We start from the raw sequence: 20093 nt of genomic DNA on the forward strand, positions 1-20093 counted from the left end.
GAAAGGAGGTTGAGCACATTTACGTCATTAAAATGTAATTAATTTGGCTGTTTATCAGTATAAATGATCCCCAACATGGAGGCAGAATAGATTGGAAACTAGTAGTAAACCAGTGGACTTCCAATGCTTTTTTAAATTTTTAAATTTTTTTTTACCTGTAATAAAAAAACAAACAAACATGAATTCTGAAAATTCAGGTTGTTATTGAAAATTAGAATCACTTCTCAACTGGCTTACCTGGTCAAAAAAAAATAAAAATTAAATAAAATCTGACTACAAGGGTGCTGGGAAAAAATGAATCATATCTTTAAAAATATTTTTAAAAATGCAGAAATTTAATGTAAAAGCAATTATATTTAAAATAATTACATTTTATCTGATTTAAATATAGTAAAACAGACAAATTTTACTGTCACATATTGTAAAATTTAAATTTTTGATCCCTAACCCATTAGTTACAGTCTTTACATTCTAATTTATCATTTTTTTTTCTGTGATTTTACTCAATATTATCCGTAATTTAACAAAACAGGGAATACTTAATATGCCTTTTCTTCAAATAACAGCAAAAATCTGTACAATAATGACATTTTTGTCTAAATACAGTTAAACGGAAACATTTAAGAACAAATTGTTAATAATAAAAATACCAATTTTTGGCGTGCACAATATTTACAGTTTTGGACCTTTTTAAGATTATCATGTAAATTAAACTTTCATTTTTACATGTGTAGTTCATTAGACAATTATTGCAAAAAAAAAGTATAAAAATAGAAACCAAAGTTTATCAGGATGTGATTTCTTAATTCTCATATTTGCACGTCTTCTAATCAGCGTCTGTGCTACAACAGCATAAAAGAACTCCTGAAGAACAGTTGTGGATTGTGGTGTTTGTGTTCCAACCCATGATTTTCAGCTGCCCTACCTTGCTACCAAAATAAAAAAATCCCCAGTAGTCCTGACTCACATCAGAGGAACTGGACAACGCCATGATTAAACAGTGACCTTGCATTTATTACATGAAAAACGCCTCAAAGGATGAATCATTTTCACTGAGCTGCTGCGTGTAATGCACAAAAAGGAGGCAGGTGGAGCCAAAACTCCAATTTAAGGAAGGAGTTGTATTAATAACACAACAGAAAGCAGAATATTGATTAATAGCAGAGCAAGCTTTAATAACCAAAGGGTGGATTAACGCCGTACTGACTCCTAACAGCAGCAGATGTTTGGATTAATGAGCCTTATTGGCAGGAAGAGCAGAAATAAAACATTCCTGGATGAGTGTGAGTATCTGTTGGAACACGTCTGCAGAGAGGAGCTGGAAGCACAACAGTAAAGATGTTCTACAACTTGACAGGACAAGAAACGTGAGCAGAGGAACACTTTAAAGAGCAAACCGACGGCTGGTTTCAGACATAAGGCGGCTTCAGTCGGTCTGTTTAACACTGACATGAAGTCCTGATGTCCAGTAGCTGAAGTTAATGCAATAAAACACCGGGTGAAGCTGAATATAGAGCATCAACGTCTTTCTGAATCGATTTCCTCGTGATCTTACTGCCCCACTTCTTTTCTGCATGTATTGTTCTCTGTGTGTTGTATTCACTCCAAACAATGGAAGTTTTTCTTGATTCAATGATTCAGTTTACTCGATTTGTTAAAAAAGAATAAAGAATTCTTTTAACTTTAATACTAAACCAAATTAAAACAGATTAAACTAAAAGAACAGGAACTGACTCTCAAACAAGCACTGAATGTTCCAAATGTTCTATAAAACACGTGAGCAGCCACAAGACACTTTAACTAGAGTTAAAACATAATTTTGTGTTGCAGTTTCTCTATAAAACGCGCATTAGGTACAATTAATGTAGATTTCAGTGTAAAACATACAGAAAGTGCAATGCTTGACTTAAATTAATTGTAGTTTTACTGTAAATTGTGCAGTGACTGCAGTATTTTTGACTTTAATTAATGCAGATTTCAGTGTAAAATGTGCCACGAGTGCAGAGCTCGACTGTGATTAACTAAAGTTTGTGCATAAAACCTGCAGCAGGTGCAGTGACTTTAACTAATGGAAGCTGCTGTGTAAAACGTGTTTGACTATAACTAATAGATGCTTTACTATAGAACCTACAGTGGGTGCAGTCTTTGACTTTAATCAGTGTAGATTTCAGTGTAAAACGTGCAGTAGAAGCAGTGTTTGACTTCAGTTCATTGCAGTTTCACTGTGAAACATGCAGTCACTACAGTATTGGATTTTGATTGATTTGATTGATGTCGATTTCAGAATAAAGCATGCAGTGGGTGCAGTGTTTGACTTTAATTAGTTCAGATTTCAGTGTAGAATGTGCAGTGTGTGACTATAATTAATGCAGATTTCAGTATAAAACATGCAGTAGATGCAATGTTTGACTTTAATGTAGATTTCAGTCCAAAACGTGCAGTGTCTGACTATAATTACTGGAAGTTGCTGTATAAAAATGCAGTGGGTGCAGTGTTTGACTCTAATTAGTAGATGTTTTACTATAAAACCTACAGTAGGTGCACTATTAGACTTTAATTGATGTATATTTCAGTGTAAATCATGCAGTTGTTGCAGTGTTTGGTTGTAATTAATGGAAGTTGCTGTATAAACCATACAGTACATGCAGTGTTTGACTATAATTAATGCAGATTTCAGTATAAATCGTGCAGTGGATGCAGTGTTTGACTATAATTAACGCAGATTTCAGTGTAAAACGTGCATATTTGACTGTAATTAATGGAAGTTGCTGTGTGAAGCGTGCAGTGGGTGCAGTCAGTGTTGTGCTCAGCTGTCAGAGGACAGATTTAGCTGCTGTTTCGCCTCCTGCTGCTCCTCCTCCCTCCAACATTCCACACATGCGGAGAAGCAACAAGCTACCGAAGCAGCAGCAGCAACAGCTAGCAGCAGCAGCTAACCGTCCGAAAGGGGACGAGGCGTTTTAACATGCAAAAGTTTACAAACACCGATTCCTTGCCTTGACCGGACACCGAATCGACGCCTGGCGACACCCGACGCGGCTGCGGAAGCCATGGGTCCCGGCTGGCTTCATTAAAACCTACTTATTCGCGTTATTCGGAGCTTCAAATGTGCGAAAAGTCGCTCGGTGTGTCCTCGTCGTTGAACAAGATGGCAGCAGCGGCGGCGGTGGCAGTAGCACCGGAGCAGGGTTTCACCGTGGAGCGGGTCCTCGTCGCTAGCCGGTTCTCTGATGCTCTGGGTGGAACTATTTACTGGTCTTATTGAAGGTGAGTCTCCCGGACCGACACGGCTGGCTGTCGGACACACTTTCCGTGTTGTGTCGGTGTTTGTTCGCTTCGTCGTTTTAACGTCGGAAGGACTTCGCTCGCTGCTAGCCTGTTTGCTAACCGTTAGGCTAGCTTAACTTCATTTTAGTCGCTTTGACGCAACTGTTAGCAGCAAAAAGCGACTTTTTTACTATTTAAATATGTGTTTTATGAATCCACAGACTGGTTTAATTAAATTTTAAACAACTTGAGCTATTTATGTTGTAATAATACTTTCGTTTATTAGGTAACACCTGCCACACATCCACTAGTTTGATGATATCAGCGACTTCTGACAAAGTTAGCACCATAAATTAATATAAACTATTTAAATGTCTATTTTACATATATACAGCTTGTTTGAACTTAAATTTTAGTAACTTTAGTTCTTTGTTTCGTGAGTATTACCGTAAAAAATATAAAGTTCATATGTCAACACCTGCCACACGTTTAGGAGTTTGGTGATTAAAGCTAACTTTGACCAAGTTAGCAATGAAAGCTAATATAAACTGTTAAAAATTTTGTTTTATGGCCATACCACTTGTTTTAATATCATTTTAAACAACTGTAACTCTTTAATTAGTTAATATTACCTTCACAAATATGCTGTTTATATGGTGACACCTGCTACACATTTACTAGTTTGGTGATTAAACCTAATTTTGACAAAATCTGAATCACTTTATTCATCCCTGAAAGGAGTCATCAACGGAAATTCAGTTTAGTAAATTAATAAAATTAGCACCAAAAGGTAATATAAACTAATGAAATGTAATTTTCTGAGTTCACAATCTTAAGTTTAATTTTAAACAACTTTAGCTCTTAATTTAGTCAATATTGCTTTTGTAAAGTATAGAATTTATCAGACACCACCTGTTACACATTGACTAGTTTGGTCATTAAAACTAGTTTTGACTCAGTTAGGACCAAACAGCTACTTTAACTATTTAAATATGTGTTTTATGAGTCCACAATTTAATTTTAAGCAACTTTAGCTCGTAATTTAACCAATATTACTTTCAAAAAGAATATAATTAATTAGGCAACACCTGCTACACATTGACTAATTTGATTATTGAAGCTAATTTTGACTAAGTTAGCACCATAAGCTAATTTGAAGCATTCAGTTGAATGTTTTATGAACATGCATCTTGTTTTGGACAGCTTTGGCTCTTTACTTTGTAAGTATTACTTTAAAACATGCAGTTTACATAGTAAAACCTGCTGCACATTTAGCAGTTTGTGGATTAAAGCTAACTTGACAAAGTTAGCACCATGAGCTAAAGTGTCTAAACCATTCAGTTGTGTGTTTTATGAATATACATCTTAGTTTTTTCATTTCAAACAACTTCAGCTCTTTATTTTGTAAGTACTACTGTATAAACATGGAGTTTATATCGTGAAACCTGCTGCACACTTGGCAGTTTAAAGTTAATTTTAAGCTAGCAGCATAAGCTAAACTATTTAAATCATTCAGTTGTGTTTTATGAGCATACAGCTTGTTTTGTTTCATTGCTAAAGACTTTAGCTTTTTATTTTTAATAAGTATTATTGTAAAAACGTGGAGTTTTATAGTTAAACCTGCTGCACACTTGGCAGTTTGTTGATTAAAGCCCATTTTGACTGGTTAGCAGCAGTTCCACGCAGTGAAACGCTGTTGTTATTTCGGCTGCTGTCACTTTCAGCATAAGTTTCAACAGGTGTCTGTGCTGCTGCCGCCCATCCCCCAGACACTCGCCTCCCCTCCCATATGTTAACTGTCTCCTGGATTGATCAGTAACAAATTGCGGGGTGTTTGGCAGTTGTAAAAGGACGCCAGCTGAGCACACGCATGCACACAAACGCTCCCGTGTCATGGATCTCCTTTTCAGGCTCGGATCTGGTCGTCCTGCGGGATATCGTGCTACCTAGTTTGGCAGTGAGAGGTCGGAGCAGGAGGCATGGCAGCTGACTGATGGATATGACAGCCTGGCAGAAAGGGAGAAACGTCTGCGGCCACATCGACCACATGGCGGAGGCTCTTTAGCCGCGGTGCGAGTCGCTTTTAGCAAGTTGCATCATCAAAAGTTATTATCAATATGAGCCAGACTCGCAGCTGCAGTGGGTGGTGAAGGAAGAGAAGTAGTGGTTAGTGATGCAGAGTTTGATCTCCAGTGATCCGTTAAGGAACGTTGTTGGGTGTAGGGCTGAACGGTTAACTGAAATATTATCGTAGGAGGAGCAGTCTTTAATAGTATAATGCATATTTTGTATTAGTTTTAGTAGAGAAGAAGTCCAAATATCACCATTCCTGCTAAAACTGTGACTCATTTTGCAGTATTTGTCTGAATACGTGCAGGAGTATTTACATTTTTTGCTTACGTTCACGTTTAGTGCAAGAATGTTAACTACAGCCTCTATTTTTCTGTCTAGAAGTGCCGACAGCTCTTATAGAATTCGCCAGAAATGGGAGAAATCCTGTAAAATAACTTTCAACAAGAGTGCAAGAAAAAATACAATAAAAACTCTAGAATACAGCTGCATTTAAAATCTGTAAAAATAGTGAAAATAACAGCAAATATCTGCAAAATCTGAACATTGTTTGCAGCTTTAAATGCAGTAAAAATAGTGTAGTATTACAATCAGACATTGTGAAATATAACATTACAGTTTTGCTCTGTTTTTGTACAGTCAACGTGTAAATTTACACCTTTTTCCTGTGATTTTTGCAAGATATTATCTGTAATGCAAACAAAACATGGGATATCTAGATAAGAATGTTGAATAAATCTAGCAAATTACAGTTAAAACGCTAATTTTTCCCCCCAACGCTTTGAATCCTTCAGTTTCTGTGGTTGAAACATAAACGTGGTTCGTTCCTGTCCGGCTGTAGCTTGAAGCCCAGCAGCTCTGCTCGTCATAAGTGTGTTTTACTGTAATGTTGACTTTGAGACACACCCCTCTGCCTGTCTGAGCCTGTGTGTCTGAGAGCGTTGGTCGTTATGACGGAAACCGTCTCTCAGCAGCTCTTTATTGTCCAGCAGAATCGTCTGGGTTCAGATAACCAGCTCCATGGGCGTGATCAGGCCTTAAAAGTGGAATCACCTGAGTCTGGAAGTGCAAACGCAGGAAAAACCGAGCGTCGGTCTGTTTGGAAACATCCAGGAAGTGTGGCGGTGGAGCGTGGCCTCGGCCTGTTATCACTGTGTCATGACTTGCTGCAATGAGAGGAATGCTCCTTAACAGTCAGGAGAAGCTTCAAAGTGGAGCGTGGTGTTGGGAAACAGTTCCTGATCCCTAATGCTTGTTTTTGTGGCTGTAGAATCGCAGTGAAACCTTCCAGCTTCTGGAGAGGCTGAGTAACACTAGAAATGTCTCAACAAGGCTAAAGAATTAAAAACCTTCTCAAACGAGTCCGCTACAGATATTAATAATATGACTCATGTAAAGAGGTGGAAGGGTACACAGAATCCCCAGCTGGCATTCAGAGTCGTGGTTTGGAAAAGAAATGCATTAAATAACCTTTTTCCTTGTTTTTTGCACTTGATGATAATATTTTTAAATTATTTTTTGCCATATTTTATCATTATTTATAGGAAAAGTATAATGAATAATTATTTATAATTATGTCCAAGAAAATAATAAATAAAATTTTAAAATTGTTTTTTGAACTTCATGATATCAATATTTGTAATTATTTTTAGCATTATTTATAAGAAAAATGTAATAAATGATTGTTTGGAATTATTTCTAAGAAAAATAACAAATAAAATAATAAGAAGGTAAAATAACCTTTTTTATTGATTTTTGCACTTATTAACAATTTTAAAAATTGTTTTTGGCATTTTATGATTATTTTATCATTATTTATAAGGAAAACACAATAAATAATTATTTTGAATTGTTTCTAAGAAAAATAAATAAAATAATAGTAAAAGGAATTAAACTTTTTATTTTTGCACAGAACGATGACAATATTTTTAAATTATTTTAGCGTAATTCATCACTTTTTTTTTATCATTATTTATTAGAAAAATGTACACTGACAGTCAATGGAAACTTTGAGACCATATTTTTCAACATAATTTTTTTTTTGAAGCCCCAAACTGGATTTTCTTCATATGAATCATTTGTTTAGCATATTGGCATACAGAAACAAAAATCTAAAGTTTCAAGAATGATTTCAAAATAAAGAATTTCACAAAAGAAAACAGCACCTGCCAAACACAAAGTCACAACAGTCAATACCGAGTATGGCCTCCATCTGCTTGGATGCAGGCAGCAATCCGTCGGCGCATGCTTTGGACCAGGCTTCTGATTGTGGGTTGGGAACAGCCCATACGCCTGGATACATCACTGTAGCTCAAAGCGGCCTCCACCATACCCAGTGCCCGGAGACGTTGTTCATGTGATAGACGCGGCATGATGCTGTTCACTGGACTAACAATGGTGGCCTTTTTTGGGCCTTTATATAGGCCTTCAGACCCATTCTCACATTGTGCAGATACTCACTGAGTATTGCTTGGTGTGTATTTGGTTCACTTTTGCAAAGTGACCAACCCATGTGCAATGAATCATGACAAAATGACAACTCATCATTATCTCCACTACCAGGGCACTAGATCATCAGTAAATCCACCATGAATAATTACAACCCCCCTACAAGTAGAATTCTGCCTCAAAGTTTCTATTGACTGTCAGTATGTAATTATTTAGAATCATTTCTAAGAAAAATAATAAATTAAGAAAAATATCCTTGCACATAATAGTATATTTTATTATTTTTTGTCATTATTTATAAAAAAATATGTAATTATTCCTAAGGAAAATAATAAAAAAGGAAAATAACCTTTTTTGTTTTTTGCACTTAATAATAATAATAGTTGTATTATTATTCATATAGCATCGTAAATGTCAAACTAAACAACACCAGATGTAAACAGATAAATATGATCTCAGACATGTATAAACAAGATGACATAATTTAAACAAATACCATCAGTTAAGACGAAGCGGAATAAGGAAAGTAGAAGAAGAGATTTTTTTTCTGAGATCTTGAATGCCTCCTGGCTTATTTAAAATCATAAAAACTTTAAATTCCTTATTTGAAGACATGCAGATGTTGCTGTTTTGTGAGATTCAGACCCGTTTGCTCTCAAATGAACAACACAACAAACCTAAAAATTTCAGGAAGTCGGGCTGCTTTTCTCTCATTGTTTTGTCAACATTGAGGAGGCAGCCATCTTTTTTTGAATTACCTTTATTGAACCAGCCCCAGACAGACCGCAACAAAACAATGTGCAAAACTTCAAGAAAGAAGTAAAATAAAACACTAAATCTGGAATGTTAACTTGTGCCTTGTTTTTGAAAAAAAAAAAAGTATAATCAGGAAGAGCATCAGAAGCAGCCGTAAGCTTTGGAAGATGCGTTGAGGTTTTTTTATTTTGAAAATGACAATAGAGGAATAGCATTTAGCAGAAAGAGGAAGACAGCTGCTGCTTCTGCAAACGTTGGATCTATTTTATCCAGCAGCTTTGAACGGTTACAGACAGATCTACGGTCAGTTCCACTCTGGAGGTTGTTCTAGATGCAAACTTAATGGAAATGGAGAACTTGTACGGCAGCAGAGTCACAGAGTTCAGGGTACTAAAACGATGATGTGGTCCATTTGCATCTCTTTGTGGTGGTTTCACATCTATTTATGTTAATGTGGCTTCTTTCTGTTGTAATTTACTGTCGTTTCATGGTTACTGTGCATGTTTTTGTAGGATTTCTGCTGCTATTTTTTTTTGAGGTTTTGTGCCTTTTTTGTGATTTTTGCGTCTTTTTATGTTGATTTAGTTTCTTTTTGTTGCACTTTTATATCTTTTCATGGTGGCTTTGTGTTTTTTTGGCAACTACTTTGTTGTTTTGCATCTTTATGTTTAGATTTTGCATTTTTTGTAGTGATTTGGCATGTTTCTGTGGTTATTGTGGTCATTTTGCATCTTTTTATGTTGATTTAGCTTTTTGTTATTTCATGGTGTTTTGTGGGGTTTTTGCAGCTCTTGTATGTCTTTTTGTCATGATTTTGCATGTTTTTTTATCTTGATTTAGCTTCTTTTTGTTATTTGCTTTCTTTTCTTGGTGACTTTGCATGTTTTTGTAGGGTTTTTGCAAGTATTTTGTGGTTTGATCACGATTTTTCATGTTTTTTGTCTTTTTGTTGTAGTTTACTATCTTGGTGGCTTTTTGTGTTTTTTTGCAACTACTTTGTTATTGTGCATCTTTTTGTTTAGATTTTGCATTTTTTTGTAGTGATTTAGCATGTTTCTGTGGTTGTTGTGGTGATTTTGCATCTTATGTTGATTTAGCTTCTTTTTGTTGAAATTTACTGTTCATGACTGCATGATTTTGTGTTGTTCATCACAACTATTTTGTGGTTTTGTCTTTTTGTCGTGGTTTTGCCTCATTTTGTGGTGATTTATCGTGTTTTTGTGATCATTTGGCGTATTTTCTGTGGTTATTGTGGTCAGTTTGCATCTTTTTATGTTGATTTAGCTTCTTTTTGTTGTAATTTCCTGTCACTTCAGTGGACTGATTCAAAAATAAGTTTAAAAAAGGCAGCCAGAAGCCTCCTGTTTCACTTAAAATAACTTGAATGCATTGTTTTTTGTGTGTTTAACATCATCACACGTCTCTCTCCTGTAGTTCTGGACGTTTTGATCAGTTGTTTCTCAGATCTACACTGGAAAAAATCAGTTTTTCTCAGTTGAACTTTTGCATTTTAGGTCTGAACTCCTTAAAAGAAGTTGTCAGTTTTTCATTTTCCTCATCGCTTCTTGGACTCCAAAGATGCTGAAATGCGTTTTTACACCTTTTCTTCAGGTTATAAACCAGAACAGAGATCACAGTGAGCTTATAGAGATAACTTTACTTCATGTTTGACTGATTCTGATCCAGTTTTTGATGCAGATGGACACCGTGCGCAGACCTTTGACAGACTTTAATCGTCCATAGAGCTCAGTCGTTTCAGTGTCGTCTTAAATGTCATGTTTGTTGGTGCATCGTTTCCCCCGGTTACTGCTTACTTTGTGTGAAACTGAGCCTCCGCTGTGGCGTGCTGGGACGGGCTTCCCCCATCTCCTCTTACAGCAGGCCACTTCTCCTTTCCAGTAAAGGATGACATGATGGCTTCACACGAGGATTTGCTTTGGCAGCTTTTTATGGCCAGTTTAATTTTAGTCCGGCAGCTCCATGGAAAGCTTTTGGCCGTGTGCACGGAGTTCTACACGGCGGCTATTTGGAGTGGAGAATTCAGAGACTTTTATTGTCATAAGCAGCAGTTAACAAGTTATTAGTGCAGGAAGGTCGTTGTGATTAACCTGAATACAGAATATATTCGTTCAGACTGTGTTTGCTCAGCATGTATGAGGAGATGGACGTGTGTCGGTGCTTTTAGAGTAATTATTTAGAGAAATTAGGAGGTAAAAAGTTAATGGTGAGGTTTGTGATGCCTTAAATGATCCATGATGTGACACCTGATTATTATTTCTAATTGCTTTGGCAAGTCTTATGAGGTTTCTATGAATTATTTCAAGAAAAGATCAGAGCAAACTGATGCTGCTTTGAGGAAACGTTTTGTTTCGCATCAAGAAACTTCTTCGTATTGAATCAGTTTTGCTATGACTGAGCCTAATTTGACCCTGTTCTGGTTCATTATTCTGTGCTAATTTCACTTCTGGTTTTATTTTTGTAATTTAACTTGACCTGTAGACACCATCATGAACTCTTCCTACAACTACAGCGATGTAAAACCGTCTGAGATCCAGCAAAATCCTAATCGTGAGGTTTACCACGCTCTACGTGATCCATGATGTGTTTTATTCACCTGTTGTTCAGGTGTGACATCTGACAGACTTTAAAACAGCTTTTATTAATTCTAATTACGCTGTAATAGACACTAATCGGCAGCAAGTCTTGTGAGGTCTCTGTAAATTATTTCTAGAAAAGATCAGATCAGACTGGTGCTTATTTGAGGAAATGTTTTGTTTCATATCAAGAAACTTCTTCTTATTGAAGCAGTTTTTTTATGACTGAGCAAAATTTGATCCTGTTCTGGTTCATTATTCTGTGTTAATTTCACTTCTGGTTTTCTGCGTTTTTAATTTTGTTGACCTATAGACACCATCATGAACTCTTCCTACAGCTGCAGTGATGTAAAACTGCATTTAAAGCCTCTAAGATCAGCTAAAAGCCGGTCCCCTGAATGGTACATATTGTGTTTTATTTAACTCTGTCTGGTCTTTTAAGGTTCATGGTCATTCTGACAGACTTCTTATCATTTCAGCAGCCTAATTGACTCTTAAGCCTGATCAGGTTTCTATTTATTTTGAGAAACGATCAGTAAAATAAAAGATAATCAGTGATACAAGAGCATCTCAGATCATTAGAGCATCATGAAAAAGTTTATTAATGTCCTGTAGTTCTTTAAGATGGTGAAAATGACATGCATTCTACACATGAAGTTAAATATTTGAAGGTTTTTTTTCTGTTCAGTTTTAATGATTGTGGCTTATAGTTGATTAAAAATACAAAATAAAACAGTTCTATCAAATCAACCCAGCAGTCTAGCTGGAGATTTTCGAGAATGTGGTGCTTCCTTTTGCTGGCAGTCTTTCTGGAGATGTCGGTTGTCTTTTCCAACAGGCCTTAAAAGATTTATCAACCCCTTTTTGTCTTTTAATGTTGTTGATTATGGGTTATAGCTCATGGAAGTCCAAATATAACTGCTTTTATCAAGTCAACGCAGCAGTCTACCTGGAGATTTTGGAGCACTTCATTCATAGCCGCTAAGCTAGTAGCTAAACAGCTTTTAATTCTTGTTGAGTTTTTGCATGAGAGACGTTTCTAAGACCACAGAGGGAGGAGGCTGCATCAGACCTGAAGTAGAGCATTTAATTTAGCAGTAATTACTGAATAAAAACGCAGATTATCTTTATTTTCTGCCATGATAATCCCAGTTTTGCTGTACGGTGCCCTGAATGATCCATGGTGTGTTTTGCTTCCTTGTGTTCTTCAGGTATGGCCTCACAGGTCTTGGTCTACCCATCACACCTGCACTCAGCTCAGAAAAGTGCCTTAGGAACCAGCAGCAGCGGTACCAGCAGACTCTCGGGTGAAGCCCACCGCAGCAGCAGCAGCAGAGCCTTTCAGCAACGACCGCCGCCCAAGACCTATGTGATCGGCGTCAACTACGGTATCGCCTACCCCAACAACGTCATCCCGTCCTCAGCCGACCCGGGAAGACTCGCAGAGAGGGACGAGAGCTGGACGGGCCCGGGAGAGGCCGGCGTCCAGGAGCAGCTTGGCCAGAGCCGAGGCCCACAGGAGGTGAGGCTTCGTAGGGACAGTGGTGGAACTCCAGCAGGCGGAGGTCTGGACTGCGGGCTGCTGAGGAGGGCCTGCATACGAGCCGAGGAGGACGAGAGGGCGAGGAGGCGGGCCAGAGGAGGGTACGTCGGCCTTCTGGACGCCGGCTCCACCCAGAGATGTGAGCAGAAGACGGGCGACGGCGGAGAACGAGCGCAGGAGAACAGCCGTGTGGGAGCCATGCAGATAGTGGAGGAGGCATCTGCTCTGCCTTCGCTTCCTCCACCTGTGGCCATGTTGCAAACCAGCGCCGGGAACAATGCAGACCCTGTGAGGGGAGGCGGAGGGACGCTTCCCGCTCAGAGCAACAGGGCCGAGGCGGTCAGGCCGGACGGGACCGAGATCGGACGCAGCGGAGAGACGACGACAACGACGACGACGGCCGGAGCCCCGGTGACGAGAACCGGGTCGGTGGACGGAGATTATCAGCTGGTGCAGCACGAGGTCCTCTGCTCCCTGAAGAACAGCTACGAGGTTCTGGAGTTCCTGGGCCGAGGCACCTTCGGACAGGTGGTGAAGTGCTGGAAGAGGGGCACGAACGAGGTGGTGGCGGTGAAAATACTGAAGAACCACCCGTCCTACGCACGTCAGGGGCAGATCGAGGTGAGGACGAGGGCTGCAGATATCCCCGAGTGTTCTATCGAGTATTTTAGTAATCGAGTATTTGATTGATTACTTTAGTAACCCAGTTTTCTATCGATTGTTCTGGCGATTAATCGAGTAATCGGGTTCTGCATTTGGCATGAGCATTACCTCATCATCAGAGGAAGTGAGCGCGCTGTACAACAGAAATGTATACGTACATATGGAGTATAGAACGGGGATGTTGTAGTTTTTGTGGAGTCGACTCGCACAAAGAAAGTCTGATGATGTCAAACTGCCTTCGTAGTTCAGCCTCAGATCTGAAAGATGCCGTAAACACAAGAAAAGCTGCACTAGTTTAAATAGAAGAGTCCCGTCAACTTTAATATCTCTTTTAGTTTATTGATTGTAAGTCCGGGTCCGTATAGGATGAAGTCTGGGTCTGGACCAGTTGGTGACCTAGTATGGAGTGGAATAAACGAGCCTTGATTTGATTCTATCTCAAGGGATTTCAGTAATCGAATCACTGCAGTAACTCTAAGAATCGTTTCAGCCTGAGCCAGAATTAATAGAAATTTGCTCCAGGATGATGCAGAATTTAACAAAAATTACTCAGATTGTCTAAGATGACTTGAAATGGTTGAGAATGACATGAAAGTTTTCCACAATTACACACAAAATAGCCAGAATTAATAGAAATTTGCCCAAATTGACTCAAAAATTTTTCCTTTTTCAGGTAAAAATGAGACCTTTAATTTGCTGTAGTTTGTTCTGCCCAACCGGCTGTCTCATGTTACTAAGAATTTGTTGAAAATTACTACAAAATGTCAAAAAATACTCAGACAAATGTTCAAAATGACGTGAAAGTTTTTCACAGTTAGAGAAAAAAAAATTGCCAAATTAATAGACATTTATCCGTGATGGCTCAAAATTGGACAGAAATGACTCAAATTGTCCAAAATTACTTAAAAATGATTGAAAATGACATGAAAGTTTACTTCAATTAAACAAAGCCTCCATTCAGAGACTTCCTGGACTATCTGGAGGAATGGTTTCAGCCCCAGTGAGGACGTCTGACTTTCAGCTGAACTTCTAGTGTTTTAAACCTCTTCCTCTGCACTTTAAGGACCGTCTGTTCTTCTGTTTTGTTTTTGTTTTGTGTTGATATTCTGACTGTGTACCGTTTTCCCTGCAGGTGGAGATTCTGGCCCGGTTGAGCAGCGAGAACGCCGAGGAGCACAACGTGGTTCGAGCTCTGGAGTGTTTCCAGCACCGCAGCCACACCTGCCTGGTGTTTGAGATGCTGGAGCAGAACCTCTACGACTTCCTGAAGCAGAACAAGTTCAGCCCGCTGCCGCTCAAAATCATCAGACCCATTCTGCTACAGGTAACGCTGGAAAACATGTCAGAGGAGGATGATTCCTTTAGTCCAATTTCAGCAGCATTCAGCCTCTGTTCATCATTTCCACAGGTCTACAAAGGAACACAACATTTAGTCACAGCTATCTGGAACTCAACGGTAGTGTTTTACTTTATGATCAGAACGACAAACAACAGCAAAAACAAGACAAAATATTACAAAAATGAGACACAAAATGAGACAAATGACACGGAACAAAACAAAAAAAGTCAGAAAGCGACAAAACAGACAAATGACAAAAGTGAGACACGACAAAAAAAGACAACGCAAATGTGACAAGGAAACACAAAATAACAAACGAGAGATTGAACAACGAATAAAGCAAAACACAAAATCGCAAAAGTGAGACAAAAAGAACACAAGACAAAAATGAGAAACAAAATGACAAAAACATGAGACAAACGATAAAAATCTGACGACAAAAACAAGACAAAATGTTCCAAAAATGAGGCACAAAACGAAAACGAGAAACAAAATTACAAAAAATGAGACAAGCGAAAAAAGAGACAAAAAAATTAGACAAAGTTACAAAGCGACCGAACAATGGACAAAAAATTACATAAAAAACACAGACGAGAAACAAAATGACTAAAAACAAGAGAAAATATTACAAAAATGACACACAAAACAAAAAAATAAGAAACCAAACAAATGACAAAAAATGATCAAGCAACAAAAAAATGGTCAAGCGACAAAAACGAGACAGAAAATTACAGAAACGAGACACAGAATGACTAAAAACATGAGACAAAAGTCGGGGGAAAAAAAGACAAAAACAACACAAACGATACAAAATATTACAAAAATGAGACACAAAAGAACAATCCAGTATTTTACTTCATGATCAAACCAACTTGTCCTGGTCTAGAAATGATTTGTAATTTATAGTTTTACTAAGTTGCATTCTGCAGTTAATGTCTTCTCTGTAGTTTCTACGCTCTTCGGGCCGGATTGGACCCTCTGGAGGACCGCTTTTGGCCCACGGGCCTCATGTTGAACACCCCTGGTTTAGAGCTTCACCTGTATTTATTTCTGCTGATCTTTAAAATCAGGTGGCGACGGCTCTGAAGAAGCTCAAGTCTCTGGGTCTGATCCACGCCGACCTGAAGCCGGAGAACATCATGCTGGTGGACCCCTCCAGGCAGCCCTACAGGGTCAAAGTGATCGACTTCGGCTCGGCCAGCCACGTCTCCAAGGCCGTCTGCTCCACGTACCTGCAGTCCCGATACTACAGGTGAGCTGCTCCACTTTCACCTGAGCCATCCATCATTCATGAAGCAGGCCGGGCACCAGCTGACCCACCGTTTGGGCTCTTGGGGAGATTGGTTTTACCGTCACAGAATACGTTAGCACCGCCCTGTTAGCGCCGCCCTGTTAGCATTGCCCTGTTAGCTGTTAGCACCGCCCTGTTAGCATCGCCCTGTTAGCGCCGCCCTGTTAGCATTGCCCTGTTAGCTGTTAGCACCGCCCTGTTAGCATCGCCCCGTTAGCATCGCCTCGTTAGCATCGCCCCGTTAGCTTTACTTTCCCAGATTTCTGATCAGAAATGGTCGTTTTGAAAGTTTTCCCTCTTTGCAGAGTCAGTTGTGTAATTGTGTATGACTTTCATGTCGTTTTAAACTATTTTTGTCAAATTTTTGAGTCATCCTGGGCAAATTAATAATTGACATTTTTTCAGTGTTATTTTGGAAAACTTTCGTGTCATTTGAAAAACGTGGGACAGAACAAACTACAGCAAATGGAATGTCTCATTTTTACATGTGAAAAGCAAAATTTTTGAGTCATTTGGACAAATTTTTTAAAATTTTGTTTCATTTTGAGTAAATCTGGATGAATTTCCAGTATTTTTCAACACACTTGAGTGATTGTGGACAATTTTTGTCATTTTCAACTGTTTTTGTAAAATTTTGAGTCACCCTGAACTAATTTCTGTTAATTTTGGGCTTTTTTGTGTCATTTTGGAAAACTTTGTCATTTTGAATATTTTCTGAGTGTTTTTGGACATTTTGTAGTAATTTTGAATTAATTCTGAGGGACATGAGACAGCTGGCTGGACAGAACAAACTACAGCAAATTAAATGTCAAATTTTTACATCATTTTGGGCAAATTTTTAACAAATTTTAAATGATTGTTGGCGAAATCGAATAATTTTCAACACACTTGAGTAACTCTGGATCATTTTTGTGTAACTGTGGAAAACTTTTGTATCATTTTCAAGTAAATGTGGACAGTTTGAGGCATTTTTTTTGTCGTATTTTGAGTCATTTTGAGCAAATTTCCAGCAATTTTCAACACACTGAGTAATTCTCGATCATTTTTGTGTAATTTTCAGTCAATATTGTCAAATTTTCAGTCATCCTGGGCCAACTTCTTATAATTCTGGCTTTTTTGTGTATAATTTTGGGAAACTTCCATGTCATTTTTGGACATTTTGTAGTAGTTTTCCACCAACTGTGTCAGCAGAACTTTTCCCAGATGCCATATTTCTGATCAGAATTTGCCCTTTTGGAAGTTTTTCCACGTTGACTGTGCAGGAACGACCGTCTTCAGCTGAAAACACGTCACCAGATGGTAAATTTGCCGCTTCACAGTCGATTCTGAGGGTATTTTGTTCGTTACGGAGAAGCTGTACGTCACAAAAGAAGTGATTCACGGATGAAAGTGAAGCGTATTGTTTGATTTGTCATAAAGGAAACCACAGAATGTTGACAGAGTTTCAGATGGTACAAAATGTTCAGAGGATCAGGCGTGACGTGTTGTTTGTGGTGCAGATACGGCAGGTCAGACGTGGTCTTTAGGTGAAAGCTGCTGGTGTTTCCCACAGGGCTCAGTGAAGTCCTCCTCTGTTCTTATGTAATGTGAAATGCTGGATATTAACCGTCTCTCTCTCTTTCTGGGAGTTCTTCGGCTGGTTCTCCCTGTCCCCTTTACTGCACTGCTGCTTCTTGTTCTGCACGTATGCGTTTTTCCGGCGGCGTGCCCGTGTAGGTCTGAGCTGCCTGGAGCTCGTCACGCCCAAACAAACGCTGTTGCATAATAGAGGAACTGAGATGTCTGAGGGAAATGTTTGGCATTTCTCTGCTGCCGCTGAAACGGCGTCAAGACAAAGAGCTAGTGAAGTTTTTAAACACACAAACATGGAGGAGTTTGATGTGGTGGTGATTGTGGAACATGTGTTTTAGGAAAATAAAGCTCCTCTGGCTTCAAATGTAGGTTATAGATTGTAGAGAGTAAATTGTTTGTGACTTTGAAGACTTGTTGAAGTGTGGAATTAAGCAGCATGCTTCAGATTATTTCTGTTATTTATTACTATCATCCTGGACAGATTTCTATTCGTTTTGACTGTTTTTTTTTTTTGTGTGATTTTGCACAATTAAGTTCACTTTTTTGTAATTGATTTCTGGGGATAAAGGGGTAGACATGAGATTTCTTTCTGCTCCCTTTCATTCGTGTTTGGTGACTGTTTATATTTACATGAAACCTCTTTTTATTTTACAAATTAATGAAATTAAACAAACACTTTTGGACATATTTCATCCAATTTGAGTCATTTTTTGTCTAATTTTGAGTCATCCTGGACGCTTCTATATGTTTATGGCTTTTTTTTGTAATTTTTGAAAGCTTTCATGTTGCTTTGAACATTTTCTGAACATTTTAAAGTAATTTCCCACAAATTCTAAATAACGTGGGACAAACTACAGCAAGTGAAATGTCTCATATTTACATAATTTGTGCCTCATTTTCACCAAATTTTTCTTTGTCAAATTTGAAGTCGTCCTGGACAAATTTCTGGTAATTCTGGCTTTTTTTTGGGTTACTTTTGTTAAACTTTCAACATTATTTGAGTATTTTTTTTTTTTTTTACATTTTGACAAATTCTGAGTAAAGTGGGACAACTGGTTGGACAGAGCAAACTCCAGCAAATTGAATTTCTCATTTTTACCAAAGAAAAACTACATTTTTGAGTCTTTCTGAACAAATTGCTAACGATTTTGGTAATTTTGGAAAACTTTCATGTAGTTTTGAAATTTTTTTGAGTATTTTTTTTGGACATTTTCTCGTATTTTTCCACATTTCAGAGTATCTTGGGACTTGTAGTCGGACAAAACAAAAAAACAAAGCAAAATTTTTTTAGTCCTTTTGTCAACTTTTGAGTCATTTTGGACGAATTTCCAGTAACTTTCCCAACAAAGAAGTTAATGAAGTCATAAAGCACACCAAACATGGAGATCTTTTCTGTAGGGAGGATTGTGGAACGTGTGCTTTACATGCAGGAGATAAAAAAGCCTTTCTGTTCTGACATGAGCTGTAAGTTGTTGGCGGACTTGTTGTGGAATGAAGCGTCGCGTTTGATGACGTCTGATTGTTTCTGAGGCGGAGCTGCTCCCTTGTTCTTCACCTCCAGGACGGCCGGTTGGCATTTTCACTCATTTGCAAGTTCCAGCAAGTAGGTCAGTCAGGGCTGGCCGCGTATCGTCTTCAAACGTTGTGCAATCCGTTCAGAAATGCCGTTTAGGTGCGATTTGTTTCTGCACACACCCACTGTTCCTCTCCCTGCACCGCTGATTTTATCTCCTCATATTTCACCTCTAATTCCTGCTTTGGGTGCACCAAACCCAGCTCTGTTTCTGAAAGGCGATAATCACAACTTGTGTGTTTTTTAGCCAAACTAAGCACCACTTTCTGCCCCTTCCTGTGCTCTGAGCGTGGAGCTACAGCCGTTACATAAAGGCTTTGCTCTGCAGCCGACCGGGTTAACTCCTGCTTCATGTGTGTTTTGTTAAAACGGCAGCGAAACGTTTCTGGAGGTCAGTGAGGACGCGGCAGGGCCAGCGCCACATTTAGGATCCAGGAAAAAACATTCAGACATTCCTGTGTGCGTCTGCTGGGCGTGTTGACGTGTGTGATTGTTGTGTACGCTGCAGCTGCATGTAGGTTACACAGTGTACCCTGATGAGCCTCACAATAACTCGGCAGAGGAGAGGGGATGGGACGTCGCTGTAGCTTTACCTCAGGAAGACCAACATGTGGCCGGTTTTAGCTGCAGTGCTGTAGAAGTGACTGCAGTAGGATTCATGAAAGCAGCTGCTCAGCTATGAGGAGCAGTTTGATGTCGGTGCGCTGTACAGCTGAATTATTGATATTATTGGTGGTTATTACGCTCTTTCTGGACACATTTGTGTTAATTTTGGCTGTTTTTTGTGTAGTTTTGCACTAATTACAGTACGTGTCATTTTGGACAGCAGCCATGTTGTTTTGAGCATTTTCAAGTAATCTTGGTCAATTTGAGTCATTTTTGTCAAATTTTAAATCATCCTGGACACATTTCTGTTAATTGTGGTTTTTTTTGGTGTAATTTTGTCAGTTTCATGTCTTTTTGAACATTTTTCAAAT

General features: G+C 38.6%; 1 protein-coding gene across 1 annotated transcript in view; it reads left to right on the forward strand.

The window, feature by feature from the left end:
* The first annotated feature begins 1795 nt into the window (after window positions 1-1795).
* Window positions 1796-20093, forward strand: part of LOC110958520 (homeodomain-interacting protein kinase 3-like) — a 61812-nt gene continuing 43514 nt past the window's right edge. The window contains 4 exon segments of the mRNA XM_051951857.1: window positions 1796-3267; window positions 12347-13299; window positions 14474-14665; window positions 15751-15932. Of these exon segments, the coding sequence (XP_051807817.1) occupies window positions 3231-3267; window positions 12347-13299; window positions 14474-14665; window positions 15751-15932 (1364 nt within the window). The 5' untranslated portion in view covers window positions 1796-3230.

This window comes from Acanthochromis polyacanthus, chromosome 8, assembly GCF_021347895.1.
Source record: "Acanthochromis polyacanthus isolate Apoly-LR-REF ecotype Palm Island chromosome 8, KAUST_Apoly_ChrSc, whole genome shotgun sequence".
Lineage (NCBI taxonomy): Eukaryota > Metazoa > Chordata > Actinopteri > Pomacentridae > Acanthochromis > Acanthochromis polyacanthus.